Raw genomic sequence first — 14,322 nt, 5'->3', positions numbered from 1 at the left:
ACACCTTTCTCATGGTAAAACGGACCCCCACAGCTAATGGGCTGTCTGTGTGCCTCCAAAATCCATATACTGAAATCCTCACCCACGAGGTGATGATATTAGGAGGTAAGGCCTTTGGGAGGTGCTTAGGTCATGAGGGGAGACTCTGCATGAATGGGGTTAATGCCTTTAAAAAAGGGACCCTACAAGACCCTTCACCCATTCTGCCATGGGAGGACACAGATAGAAGGTGCCTTGGATGAACCAGGAGCCAGCCCTCACCAGACAATCTGCCAGAGCCTTGATTTTGGACTTCCAGCCTCCAACTGTGATAGCTTCCAGAACTGCCTGAGGTCGCAGAGCTAAATAACCACAAGCCCAAGTCCCCAGGTCCAGCTTACAGACCTACTGCTACCAGTGGGTGTCCCAGGACCCAGGCACGGATCAGTAGAGCATCCCCACACTTCCGACAAGCCAGTTTCCTCCTGTCAAATGAGCTGCCCCACCTATTCTAACCGAAAATGAGAACACAGGAAACTGTCTAGTTAAGAGGTGCCCTGTGCTGAGGACATCATGATTTACTTTTCCACTCCTTGCCAAGCATTTCTTCACCATCAAGTTGACTCCAAGCAGAAGAACCCTGCTGAGTTAGTTTGTACAAAAAGCCTGGAGATCCACGATGTTAGGACTTACTCTGCCACTTTGAGCACCTCGAACACTAAAAACAGAGAGAGGTATGTTCACTTCCTCCAGGAGGGTGGAGAAAAAGGACACAGTTGTTGGTGTTGTGCCTGGCCTTTTAAACTCTTCCGTGATAATACATTGAGATGTGTAAGAGGGCATTTTCTTTTTTTTTTTTTTTTTTTTTGAGATGGAGTCTCGCTCTGTTTCCTGAGTGCAGTGTGGCGCAATCTCGGCTCACTGCAACCTCCACCTCCCAGGTTCAAGAGATTCTCCTGCCTCAGCCTCCCGAGTAGCTGGGACTACAGGCATGTACCACCATGCCCAGCTAATTTTTGTATTTTTAGTAGAGACTGGGTTTCACCATATTGGCCAGACTTGTCTCTTCTAGAACACTGAGGAAGAGCTAGATGGTAGTGCATGCCACTGGTCACAAAAGGGGAGGGCTTTCTACACTCCCCTCCCATAGAAATCTCTGTTACTCTGTTTGATGTGGACAAGGCGCCCAAGGCTCTAGCAAGTTTAACAACCTGCTCAGCTTCAAAACCTGCGCCAGATCCTTAAACAGGGTGCTGACGGCAAGAGGACCCATCCTGGTCTCCCCTCCCTTGGGGGGCTCCCATGGGGAGGCTGGGGCAGTGGGAGGCGGGTCACCCACAGATAGCCATCTCAGTTACCAGTGTCCTTTCGGAAACCTCTCTAATCGACCCCTGTCCTTTCACACCTCCCCGGTTTCTTCCTGACTGAAAATGCCCCAACATTCCCTGACTTAGATCAGAAAATGACCACTGGACCACATCTGGAACTGTGGGTAATGAAGCCCTAGGGGATCCCACCTGGGGGCAGCCTGAGCAGTTCTCAGCCAACACTGCTCCTCAAATCCCCTGCAGGAGCTGGTTAAAAACATACCGACATCACACAAACTCCACCCCTACCACTTACACCACTGTCAGGGGACACCACAGACTTGGGGGAACCCTAGGCAGTGATATTTCTTCACAGTCTTCCCAGGGGCTCTGACTTGTAGTTGGGTTAAGAAGCACAGAGCCATGAGATTTGGGGATAGAGGCAGGTGCCCTGCTCTCCTGTAGCCTGGAGCCTCCCCCAGGAGGCCTGGACCGAGGTGGGCCAGAGAGCTGCGGCGGACCCTGACCCCACTCCTCTACTCACTGCCTGCGGGTTTATTATTAATTATTCTGGGCCACAGTTTCTTCATCTGCTAAAGTGGATGATCAAATTGCAACCGACCTCAAAAGCTTCTAATGAGGGGCTGAGGCTCAGACCTTAAGCATCTTACCTGAGCCACTTGTCTCACATGGCGTCCACGTCGGGCACCCCCTGGCCTCGCATACAGTCACCGCACAGCAGCACTGCTGTTCCGGAGCTGGACTGAGCTCCCAGGACCTGCCGTCACTGCAGGAGAGCTCCTTCCTTACAGTCTTCCTGCGTCCCATCCCTGTGCACATCCAGTGCATAAGAGCCTGAGGAAAACCCCCCACCAGGTGGCCCAGGACAGTGAGGTGTTGAGGCTGGGAGCCTGTGGCAATTTCTACACATCTGTTTTCAGCTTCCTAAAAGGTTCGATGTATTGCTCTTATAATTTTTTTTAAATATCACTAAAGTATACTTACAGCATAGTACTCACAATCCTCTTATCCTCCTTATTTAAAAAAAAATGTTTTTAAATGTTATTCAAGCAAAGAAAAAGGCAGTTCAAGTCCCACCTCACCACTGAAGCTTCTCATCCTTTTTCTGCAGTGACAGCCATCACTGTCCACCCAGGCTAGCAGGGAACAGACATGGCCTTGCGGCATACCCCACTCATACTATAAACTACGCGTGTGCCAAGACCATGGTCTCTCAGTGTGTGCGCTCAGCACCCGCCTGGTAAGACACGGCTGTACTCAAAAGGCGCTGCGGATGGAATGACTAAACCAACAAAGTCAGACGCCACGTTTTAAGTTCACCCCCTTGACTACCACACCCCTCAGTCACGCCCTGGGCTGGGCCTTTGGAACACCCTGAGCTGTGGCCTCCTATCTGCTGCCCTTTGAGTTTCTGATTAGATGGTTTACAATTATACTGGCAGGGTTCATCTGTCCTTTCATTCATTCCTGAGTTTATAGCCTAGAAAGCAGCAGAGAGAAGATAAAGCCAAGGAGGCGGTGGACCCTCCAGGGTGAGGAGGGAGGGAGGCAGTGTGTGTCTGGCTCCAGTGTAGACTGGGCCTTGCCCAAAACAGGTAAGCAGAGGCTCAGGAGCAAAGGGTGGAGTGGGGCGGAGGGCAAAGCAAAGAATTGTGTTGACTTCAACTGGACTAAGAATTTAAGAGAGATAAGGGGCCTGCGTCGGGGAGTGGAGGGCAAGCATGGGTGGGACCTGAAGGAGTAACCAGCACTCAGTGGAGCCCTGGGGACATTAGGTTTGCAGGCATGCTTCTGCTGAAATTGCTGAAATTGCAGGGGGCAGCGGCACACACTGGACACGAAGACACTTGTATCAATGGAGTTCCAGGAGCTGCTCCTCCCAGCCCTCTAGGTGTCCACTGTTAGTCACCAGCACAAGGTACTGGGGACAATCCTACAGTTCCATCAGCTGGCCAGGTCCACATTGTGCATCTTCCCTGCATGAGGTCGGGAAGATGAAGGTCAGAGGGACAGCAAGCCAAGGTCACCGTCTTCCAGGAGCCCTCAGCATGGCCTTGAGTCTACGCCGCCATCCACCCCTCCACAGTCCTTACTCATCAGTGCATAGCTGCTCTGTGTAGCAAGACACACAAGCTAAAGCCTCCCAACGAACCTCAGCCCAGAAGAAAGTGGAGACCACTGCAGTTCACCAGCTCATGTGCATTGCTGCCAGGTGCCAAACCCAGATGCACATGCACAGTGGGCTCCAGCATTGTCCCCAGCCACCCTGGCTCTCATTCTCCAACTCCTGATGGAGTCTCACTCTGTCACCCTGGCTGGAGTGCAGTGGCGCGATCTCAGTTCACTGCAACCTCTGCCTCCCAGGTTCAGGCGTTTCTCCTGTGTCAGTCTCCCAAGTAGCTGGGACTACTGGCATGCACCACCACACCCGGCTAATTTTGTATTTTTAGTAGAGTTGAGGTTTCACCATGTTGGTCAGGCTAGCCTCGAACTCCTGACCTAAGTTGATCCACCCGCCTTGGCCTCCCAAAGTGCTGGGATTGTAGGGGTGAGTCACCACCCACCCCGCCCCCCCAGCTCCTAACCTTCACGTTTTTCTTGCCTGTGCCAACTTTCCCAGTGGCATACAGCCTGCTGTAACACATCCCATCTTTGAAAACACAACCCTCCTTGGATGCCCACCCAGCCTTCCCATATCTGGCCTGTTTCTCTGCTGTTCCCCTTACAGGATGCCTTCCTCAAAGGCTGACTATAGTCACTGCCCGTTACCCAAAGGTTCATGGGCTCCAGAATCCATGTTCAACCCATCTCACTGCAACTTTCCATAAGTCACCACCTAGCCATAGCCTGTCAGACCCAGTAAGGGACACTTGTCCCTCACTTTATTCCAGTCCCAGCCGCATTTGAACACACCATCTCCTGACGCATTTTCTTCCCTGGTTGCTGTGACCCCATGCCCTACCTCACTGGTCCTGCCTTTGTCTCATTTGGAGGGTCTTATCCCCTTGGGTACTTCTAAGTTTCAGGGTGCCTGGGCTCTGACCTGAAGGTCCTCTGTGTGCATGCACCCCTAGGCCGGCTGTCACCCTTCCCACCACCTGTCTGCCGGCTGACCGTCCTGACTGCTCCAAGCTTCTTCTCCCCTGACCTGCTGAGTCCTGAGCACCACCTGCTCCCACCTTCACTGGGCCATCCCTGAAGCACTGCTCACTTCACCCCTCCAAATAAGAACTCCCAGTTTGCTCCCCAACATGTCCTCCCTGCTGCTCTGTCTGCACAAACAGCACCCACTTCCCTACACAGTCAAGTCTCAACCTTCGGGCTCCTTCTTTCTCTTACAGCACACAGCCAATCTGTCAGCAAGCCCTGCAAAATAAAGCCCCAAAAAGGCCCAGTTCCCCGGTCTCCACTCTCACCATCCTGGTCCATCCACCACTGAATTGATCATCTCTCCGCATCCACAGGCCAACCAAATGGAGCTTCTTAAGACAGGAATCAGAACATGACAATGTAGCACAAAACCCTCTCCCAGCTTTTAGAATCTATACCCTTAAAAAATAAATAAATAAAAGTTCTTTTGGCCAGGCGCAGTGGTTCACACCTGTAATCCCAGCACTTTGGGAGGCCAAGGTGAGCAGGTCATGAGGTCAGGAGATTGAGACCATCCTGGCCAACATGGTGAAACCCCGTCTCTATTAAAAATACCAAAAAAACTTAGCCAGGTGTGGTGGTGGGTGCCTGTAATCCCAGCTACTCAGGAGGCTGAGGCAGGAGAATCACTCAAACCCAGGAGGCGGAGGTTGCAGTGAGCTGAGATCATGCCATTGCACTCCAGCCTGGCGACAGAGGGAAACTCCGTCTCAAAAAAAAAAGTTCTTTTCATGAGCCCACAGACCAACATGATCTAGCCCCTGCCTATCTCTGGCCTGCTCTCCAACTTCCTCAGCCAGGTGCTGCCTCAGGACATTAGCACTTGCTGTTCCTTGCACACGGGACTCACTTCCCCCAGATCCCTGCTCAGTTTATGCCTCTCCTGCATGAGGCCCTAGGGAAAAGTCCATCCACCTTGGTCTTATAGTCATCGGGTATGAAAAACTCACCTCTAAGGGGGCATAAACTCTAGTCCATCTGTCCACCCAGTTCACAGAGATCCCCCTGCCTAGAACACAGCTAAGGATTTGCTGAATGAATGAGTGATACTCCTGATGGGTCCTGGCACACAGACTGCCTACTGGCCCATTCCAGGTTTTTCATGCTCTGACCAGAACACTGCCGTATCAACTCTACCCACGTCCCTGACCTCCCACCCCCATCCCCACAACCTAGTTACTTTGTCTGGCTCTTGACAGGGGTGCCAGACCCATGCCTTGGTCTCCTCTTCCCTCTTCCATCCCTCCCACCCATCCCCACTCAGCTGAGCATTGGTCCCCAAATGCAACACTGAGGTCTCCCTTGCAAGGCCTTCTCAGGGAAGATCAGGCAAGGTCTTCTGGCCCCAGGCCTCAGGGCCCCACAAAAGTTCTTACATCACAGAGAAACCCTGCACCCTCACCCTGCCCTTCATCTATCCAAGGCCCAGACGTGAGAAGGGGCCCATGCCTGTTTGCTGAATTAATGAAGGAAGGAAAAAGGGAAATAGGAATAGAAACACAGCCCCATGGTTCCATGGCCAGCAATGTCCACAGTAAGCCTTGATGTATGGAGAGGGCTTGGTGAACTGCACAGCCCTTTGCAAAAGATAAACTTGTAGAACAAATGGGTGAGCAACCAGACCATAGGATCTGTCCTGGAAGGCGGTAACCTTGACTTGCTGCCCCTCTGACCTTCACCTTCCCAACTATGCTGTCCCTAGTTGTCCCACAGCAAGACAGCTAGGACCAGGAGACAGAAGCACAAAGACACATTTGCAGCAGGGTCTCAATGGGCAAGGCACATGCAAACAAAATCTGTATGATCTCATTTAAAACACTTATCACAATGGTCAATTCTCCTTCAAGGAATGTGTTCTAAGGCAATGACCATGCCTGGAAAGATCTACGTGGAAGGGCAGGCTACAGAATTATGCACAACAAAAAAAGCTGGAAGCAGTTTTAATAGCCAGCAACTGGGCTCTGGTCATTTTATGGTACTAACATAGAATGGGATTCGAATACTATGAAGTCACTAAAAATAATAATCACATCCATATTCACTTATATGGAAAACACCCATGGGATATTAACAAAGTTACAAAACAAAACAAACCTAAGTTTTGGTCATTCCTAAACAGTCTTACCCCACTCCTGAGGAGTCACGCCACCCCAAAGAGACAGAATTTTGCTGTGGAGTGACTGAGCACATCTCCCAAGTCTGCACCCAGCCAAGGAACATGAGCTCACTCAGAAAAGAGGTGAGGAGGGGCTCAGCCTCTTGGGAGCCTGGGTGAATACCATTCACCAGACCTGCAAGAAGCGCCAGGAAGATCTTCCTAAAACACCCAGTTCCTTCAGGAAGCATCTCCTCGGAGTGCCCCTGCTTCTTTCTCAAATGGGCAAGCTGGGCTCCCTGCCGCACAGAGGGCAGACAAGCTATAGCACCTGAGCTCCCGGGCAGAAGGCCGGCCTGGTGTCCACTTCCTGCCGCTGGACTCGGGAACCGAGCAAGAGCAGGTGGCTAGACCCTGGGCACGTCCTGAAGGTGGAGGCCCAGTGGGGCCCAGCCATGGACTGGATGGTTCTGTCTCGCTCCAGGTGTTTCCTTAAGCAACTGGGGAGATCATGGAGGAGGTGGGTGAGGGCACAAAACGTCATGTGGCTGGAGCCCTGGGTGTGGCCACCTCAGGCCAAAGGGAAGGAACTAGAGTTCCAGCACAGCCACCAAGAGCAGGGGAGCCTTTGGCTGGGCCAGGGTTCAAAACTACAGGCAAGGAGACCCCCAGTGGAATAATTCATGCCTTGAGGAGCACTTTGAAAAGTCATTGGACAGTCTACAATGAGAACTACGAAAACATTCGCACTGCAGACCTCGCTCTTTCCACACCTGTGAATCTAAACTCAATAAGTGTCCACAGACAGGAGAGAAACAACATCCCACACAGGCAAAGTTAAGTCAACAGACCAAGGTTCACACTGTGCACATGTGTGTTAGATGAGTGGAGAGTAAGAAGTGTGCAAATTCGTGGAATGGAAGTATGGCTGTTATCACCCTAAATTCTTGCACTTGCAGAGACTGAAATAACAGGGAATGACGTCTGCTAAGGCACAGCTGGAGCGGGGCAGGGGTGGGGTGGGGAGGGAGGCTGCAAAACTGTGTGTCCACGGGGAGCGATCCTTGGCCTCTCTGCAAATGCACTTCTTGTGTTAGAGTGCTTTTACAAGGAAAATGGAAACATTTAAACAGACATTGAAAAGAAGCGACATTCTTACCCACCATATTTATCTGCATAAACCTCCCCACGCCCATCACATTCTTCTGGCACACCTAATTCATTTCTTTTTTTCATTATTTTTCTCCTGAGGCTATTTTGGCTGCAAGACAGATTCTAACAGAATAACAGGGATTTGACAAATAAAAGGAATGCTTAGGGATGCGTTAACAGTAATCTTGCCAAGCCAGGAAGCCGTCTAGAGTTTGGCACATGAGTGAAGGCGAGAAACAATTTGCCTGGAGAAAGAAGAAGAAAAATAACAACAAAAAATCACTCTCTGCCTCCGTTGCAGAAATCAACAAGACACACACAGGCAGACATACCTCGTTTTATTGTGCTTTGCTTTATTGAACTTTGCAGATACTGAGTTTTTTTTAACAAACTGAAGGTTTGTGGCAACCCCACATCAGTGCCATTTTCCCAAAAGCATGAGCTCACTTCTGGTCTCTGTCACATTTTGGAAGCTCTCACCGTATTTCAAACTTTTTCATTATTATTATATCTTTCATGGTTATTTGTGATCTGTGCTCTTTGATGTTACTATTGTAATTGTTTTTGGGTGCCATGAACCAAATCCATATAAGACAGCGAACTTAATGGATAAATGTGTGTTCTGATGCTCTGGACTGCTCGTTCCCCTCCTCGGACCTCCCTATTCCCTGAGACACAACAACACTGAAATCAGGCCAATTCATAACCAGTAAGTGTTGAAGTGAAAGGAAGAGTCACATCTCTTAAAAGCTAGAAATGAGTCAGCTTAGTGGGGAAGGCATGTGCTCAGACAGGCTAAAAGCCAGGCCTCTCGTGCCAAACAGTTAGCCAAGGTGCAAATGCAAATGAAAAGTTCTTGAAGGAAATTAAAAGTGCTACTCCAGTAAACACACGAATGATAAGAAAGCAAAACAGCCTTTTTGCTGTTACAAAGAAAGTTTGAATGGTCTGGATTAGAAGATCAAACCAGCCACCACATTCCCTTAAGCCAAAGCCTAATCCAGAGCAAGGCCCTAAACTCTCTTCAATTCTGTGCAGACTCACCAAGGTGAGGAAGCGGCAGGAGAAAAGTTTGAAGCTAGCAGAGGTTGGCTCAAGAGGTTTAGGTAAAAAAGCCATCTCCATAACATAGCAAAGTAAGGTGAAGCAGCAAGTACTAATGTAGAAGTTGCCGCAACTTATTCAGAAGATCTAGCTAAGACCATTGAAGGTGGCTACGCTAAACAACAGATTTCAATGCAGACAAAATCAGCCTTCTATAAGGAGAAGACGCCACCTAGGACTTTCATAGCCAGAGAGGAGAAGTCAATGCCGAGCTTCAAAGCTTCGAAGCACAGGCTGTCTTGTGAGGGGCTAAGGCAACTAATGACTGGAAATTGAAGCAAAGGCTCATTTACCATTCCGAAAATTCCAGAGCCCTTAAGAATTATGCAAAATCTGTCCTCCCTGTGCTCTATAAATAGAACAGTAAAGCCTGGATGACAGAACTTCTGCATACAGCATGGTTTATTGACTATTTTAAGCTCACTGTTGAGACCTACTACTCAGAAAAAAAGAGATTCCTTTCAAAATATTACTACCTGTTGACAATGCAGGTGGTCATGCAGCAACTCTGACACAGATGTACAAAGAAATGAATGTTGTTTTCATGCCTACTAACACAACATCCATTCTACGGCCCATGGATCAAGGAGTAATTTTGACTTTCAACTCTTACTTTTTTTTTTTTGAGACGAAGTCTGGCTCTTTTTGCCCAGGCTGGAGTGCAATGGGGCAATCTCGGCTAACTGCAGCCTCCAGCTCACTGCAACCTCCACCTCGAGGTTCAAGCGATTCTCCTGCCTCAGCCTCCCGAGTAGCTGGGATTACAGGAGGCTGCCACCAAGCCTGTCTAATTTTTGTATTTTTAGTAGAGACGGGGTTTCACCATGTTGGCCAGGCTGGTCTCGAACGCCTGACCTCAGGCGATCCGCCCACCTCGGCCTCCCAAAATGCTGGAATTACAAGCGTGAGCCACTGTGCCTGGCCCTCAAGTCTTACTTTTTAAGAAATATATTTTGGGCCAGGCACAGTGGCTCACACCTGTAATCCCAGCACTTTGGGAGGCCAAGATGGGTAGATCACCTGAGGTCAGGAGTTCAAGACCTACCTGCCCAACATGGTGAAACCCCGTCTCTACTAAAAATACAAAAATTAGCCAGGCATAGTGGCGGGTGCCTGTAATCCCAGCTACTCGGGAGGCCGAGACAGCAGAATTACTTGAATCCAGGAGGCGGAGGTTGCAGTGAGCTGAGATTGCGCCACTGCACTCCAGTCTGGGTGACAGAGGAAGACTCCATCACAAAAAAAAAAAAAAAAAAAAAAAAATCTGGAAAAGATTCAACAGTCCAGATGCCTTTAAGAACATTTGTGATTCATAAGAGGAAGTCAAATTGTCAACATTAACAGGAGTTTGGAAGAAGTTGATTTCAACCCTTATGAATGATCTTGAGGGTTTAAGACTTCAGTGAAGAAATGAGCTGCAGATGTGCTGGGAACAGCAAGAGCACTAGAACTAGAAGTGGAGCCTGCAGATGTGACTGAATTGCTGCAATCGCATGATCAGTCTTTAATGGATGAGAAGTTTCTTCTTATGCGTAAGCAAAGAAAGTGGTTTCTTAAGATGGAATTGGGCCAGGCACGGTGGTTCACGCCTATAATCCCAGCACTTTGGGAGGCCAAGGCAGGTGGATCACAAGGTCAAGAGATGGAGACCATCCTGGCCAACATGGTGAAACCCCGTCCTACTAAAAATACAAAAATTAGCTGGGCGTGGTAGTGTGCGCCTGTAATCCCAGCTACTCAGGAGGCGGAGGCAGGAGGATCGCTTAAACCCGGGAGGCAGAGGTTGCAGTGAGCCGAGATTGCGCCACTGCACTCCAGCCTGGCAACAGAGCGAGATTCCGCCTCAAAAAAAAAAAAAGAATGGAATCTACCCTCGATAAAGAAGATGCTGTACGTATTATTTAAATAACAACAAAGTATTTAGAAAATTACACAAATGTGGCCGGGCGTGTGGCTCAAGCCTGTAATCCCAGCACTTTGGGAGGCTGAGGCGGGTGAATCACCTGAGGTCAGGAGTTCCAGACCAGCCTGACCAACCAGTGAAACCCCGTCTCTACTAAAAATACCAAAACTAGCCAGGTGTGGTGGCAGGCGCCTGTAATCCCAGCTACTCGAGAGGCTGAGGCAGGAGAATCGCTTCAACCCGGGAGGCGGAGGTTGCGGTGAGCCAAAATCATGCCAACACACTCCAGCCTGAGGGACAAGAGCAAGACTTTGTCTCAAAAAAAAAAAAAAAGGAAGTTACACAAATGTAATTGTGTAAATGTAATAAAGCAGCAACAGGGTTTGAAAGGACTAATTCCAATTTTGAAAAAAGTCCTACTGTGGATAAAATGCTATTAAACACCATCACATGCTACAGAGAAGTCTTTCATGAAGGAGTCAACTGACGTGGCAAACTTTATCATCGTCTTATTTTAAGGAATTGCCACAGCCACCCCAACCTTCAGTAGCTACTGATCCATCCAAAGCCATAAACCTGTAGGCAAGACTTTCCATCAGCAAAAAGATTTTAACTTGCTGAAGGCTCAGATGATTGTTAGCATTCTTTAGCAATAAGGCATTTTTAAATTAAGACATGTACATTGTTTTTCTAGACATACTGCCATTTTCACACTTAATATAACTACAGCTTAGTATAAACAACTTTTGTATGCACTGGGAAACTAAAAGATGTGTGCAACTTACTTTATTTCAATATTCATTTTATTGCAGTGGTCCAGTTGGCACCAAACTGCAATATCTCCAAAGTAAGCCTGCACACACATAATACACACATGCACATTATATGCACATAGACACATACATGTAGGTATGCATGCATGCATGCACAGTATACATGTGTGTGTTCATGTGGACACACATACACTTGTGTACATATACATTTAGGAACGTGCACTTACATACACACATACGCATATAAACACACACAAAGGCGGAGGCAACCAGTTGGAGTTCAGTGTGTGAATCCCATGTTCAGATGCTCCTTGAACCCATATGCCCTCTTTTGTAGAATAACCCTGTTGACAATTGGGCAGTAAGAGGTTCTAGTAAAAATGATACCAACTGCAGAAGATCCTGGAGACACTTTAAAATCAAAACGTGATTTTTAAAAAATTACCTTTAATAAAACAAAAGTCGGCTACTCTAACGAGGTTCCCAGATAGATTTTAGAGTCCCCATCCTGAGACACACTAAGGGCCAAGACCCCCTGAGCAGCGGTCTCTCCAGGCCGTCTGGGGACAACTGTGCACCCCCATGAATGTGGGTGTTCTGCCTGTCCTGGGGCCCTAGGACCCTCCGGCCTGAGTCTGGGCATCTGAAGCTCTGAGGTAGGGAACTGAGGACGACAGAGGGCCCCACATCCCTTAGGCCCAATCCACAGGCGAGCATGATTATTATTTTGTTGGTTGTTTGACTTTTCTTTCTCTAAGCCCATAATTGTGACTTCCTCCCAACAAGTTCCTCCGGTCAGTGGGTACATCTGAGTCACACTCTGGGGGCAGGGGAGAGTGAAGCTTCCCAAGCTGAGGGAAGCAAAGCAGAGGCATGACAGCTGAGATCTTCAGGGGCTGCAAAGTGCGCGCCCCAGGCCAGACCCTGCCCACTCTCGCTGGCTGGCCTGGGGGGAATGCAACCTCCCATAAACCCAAATGGCAAAACTCCACAAGTCTTTGGTACAGTGAGCACGGCATGCAAGAAAGGAATGGCACCTGGCAATTCTCAGTGCAAGGGTGCTGAGCAGAAGTGCAGGTTGCAGCCAAGAGGCCCTACTCCCAGCCCTCTGTCCTCCAGTCCCTGCCACCAAGCCATGCCCCCCACAGACGATAACCAGAAGCAGCGGGGGTGGGGAGCAACAGAACCTGACCTGTGCAGGGTGTGCAGGGTGCCTAGTCCCCATCTTCCACCAGTTGGTGATGCACCCGAATCCCGATCTCTGCCTGGAGCACATGAGGAGGCTCAGATCCACCTTGGACAAGTCCTGCAAATGTCCAGGGTCAGAACAATCCTTAAGGCCAACAGTGTGTCTGGGAAAGTTCATAAGCGTCCTGCGTAATGGAGAGGCTGACTTTTCTTCTTTCCTCAGGGTGCAGTCACGGGTGATATGCACAGCCTGTGAGAGGCTTTGAAAACCAGCAGCCGCCAAGGCTGCTTCCACCAGGACCATCAAACCTGCCTGCAGCGAGCTCACAAATGGACCTTTCTGTCCCAACACTACTATTTAACCCAACCCTCACCCATCTAGGAGGTGCTATCTTTTAATCTTTCAAATACAGGAAAGGAAGAGTCACAATGTGGAACGAAAAAAATGGCCCTGTCCGTTTCTGCAATGCCTTTCCTTGCAACACACACAGAAATCTATCTTAAGTAACAACCAGGTAAAGCACCCATATGGGTAAATAACTGAAGGTTTTATGGGAATATGACGTGGGAACCTGCAGAATACTCTCTGGGATTTTTCATCCTAGTTGTTTTAAGTGCCGACTGACTTCTCTGCCTACTAATAGTTGGAGGCGCTGGGGACATTTGGAAATGTGAGGACATTTTAACCATCACCACCAGTCGGGTGGCTGCTAGCATGTAGTGGGAGGAGGCAGGAAGGCCACGCCATTCCTACAGCAAACTGTCCAACGAGGAATTATTCCACCCCACATGCCATGAACCACGCCTTACTGGATTACATCCACAGTTCAAGAACGTGTGTCATGGAATTCTCCAGAGGAAGTCTCCAAACTGGAAGGACAGCCTCTTTTCCAGAGGGCTGGGTAGAAGGCAGACGGTGAGCAGGCCTTGGGACATCTCTGCTGTCTGCCCATCGTCCCTCTGGCGAATGACAAATGACGAGAACTTCTGCACCACTCCCACCCCCACCAAGGAGGCCTGAGCACAGGAGGCAGGCCCAGGCTGGCCCTCCACTGTCCACCCCCATGTGGGTGCTGACGCCTGTATACAGGACACTGCTTCCTGCAGGCAAGAATGAGGGAGCCCACTTCTAGCGTCAGAGCCTCTTGTAGGTTCCCAACTTAAAAGGAAACAGGGAATCTGCCGTCCTGATAAGAGCAAGCTACAGCAAGCCGGTGCCGAGGAGGATCAAAGAGGCTGCGCCACCTCTTAGGAATGCTTCCTCGGCCTGCATTGTTTTCTTCTTTTATTCTTACCCCAGGGCAAAAAGCAAAGCTCCCAGTCTGTGCCTCATTTCAGGCTAACTTGACACTTGGCAGAGGGTCCCACACCCTCCTCCATGCAAGAGTGGGTGCCTCCACCAACCCCAACCCTTTTGTGTCCATCAGCCCGACTTCAAAGAGGCCGACCCCAGCACCTCCCCACCCTGCAGTGGAGCACACCTGCAGGGACCAAGAAAGGCCCAGGTTTTCATTCTAAGGGCTTGGGGTTCAGGCCCACCTCTCCCATCACCTACTTGCAAATTTCCACTGACTCCTGTTTCCTCGATGGAAAAACTGGGACAAAATAACCACAGCCTCCCTGGGCAGGTTTCCCACGCATGAGGAGAGG

The 14,322-nt window shown here is 49.5% G+C and overlaps 1 protein-coding gene across 12 annotated transcripts in view; it reads right to left on the bottom strand.

The window, feature by feature from the left end:
* Positions 1-14,322, bottom strand: part of TNS3 (tensin 3) — a 308,196-nt gene that overhangs the window by 269,938 nt on the left and 23,936 nt on the right. For 2 of the 12 annotated variants that reach the window (XM_063667327.1, XM_063667330.1), the window contains exon 2: positions 12,677-12,790. The exons of the other annotated variants lie outside the window; for them this stretch is intronic. In XM_063667327.1, coding sequence (XP_063523397.1) covers positions 12,677-12,760 — 84 coding nt within the window. In that variant the 5' untranslated portion in view covers positions 12,761-12,790. The remainder of the gene's footprint in view (positions 1-12,676; positions 12,791-14,322) is intronic. 12 annotated transcript variants of the gene reach the window in all.

Source organism: Pongo pygmaeus, chromosome 6 (assembly GCF_028885625.2).
Source record: "Pongo pygmaeus isolate AG05252 chromosome 6, NHGRI_mPonPyg2-v2.0_pri, whole genome shotgun sequence".
Classification (NCBI taxonomy): Eukaryota; Metazoa; Chordata; class Mammalia; order Primates; family Hominidae; genus Pongo; species Pongo pygmaeus.
This window is presented reverse-complemented; position numbering and strand designations above follow the sequence as displayed.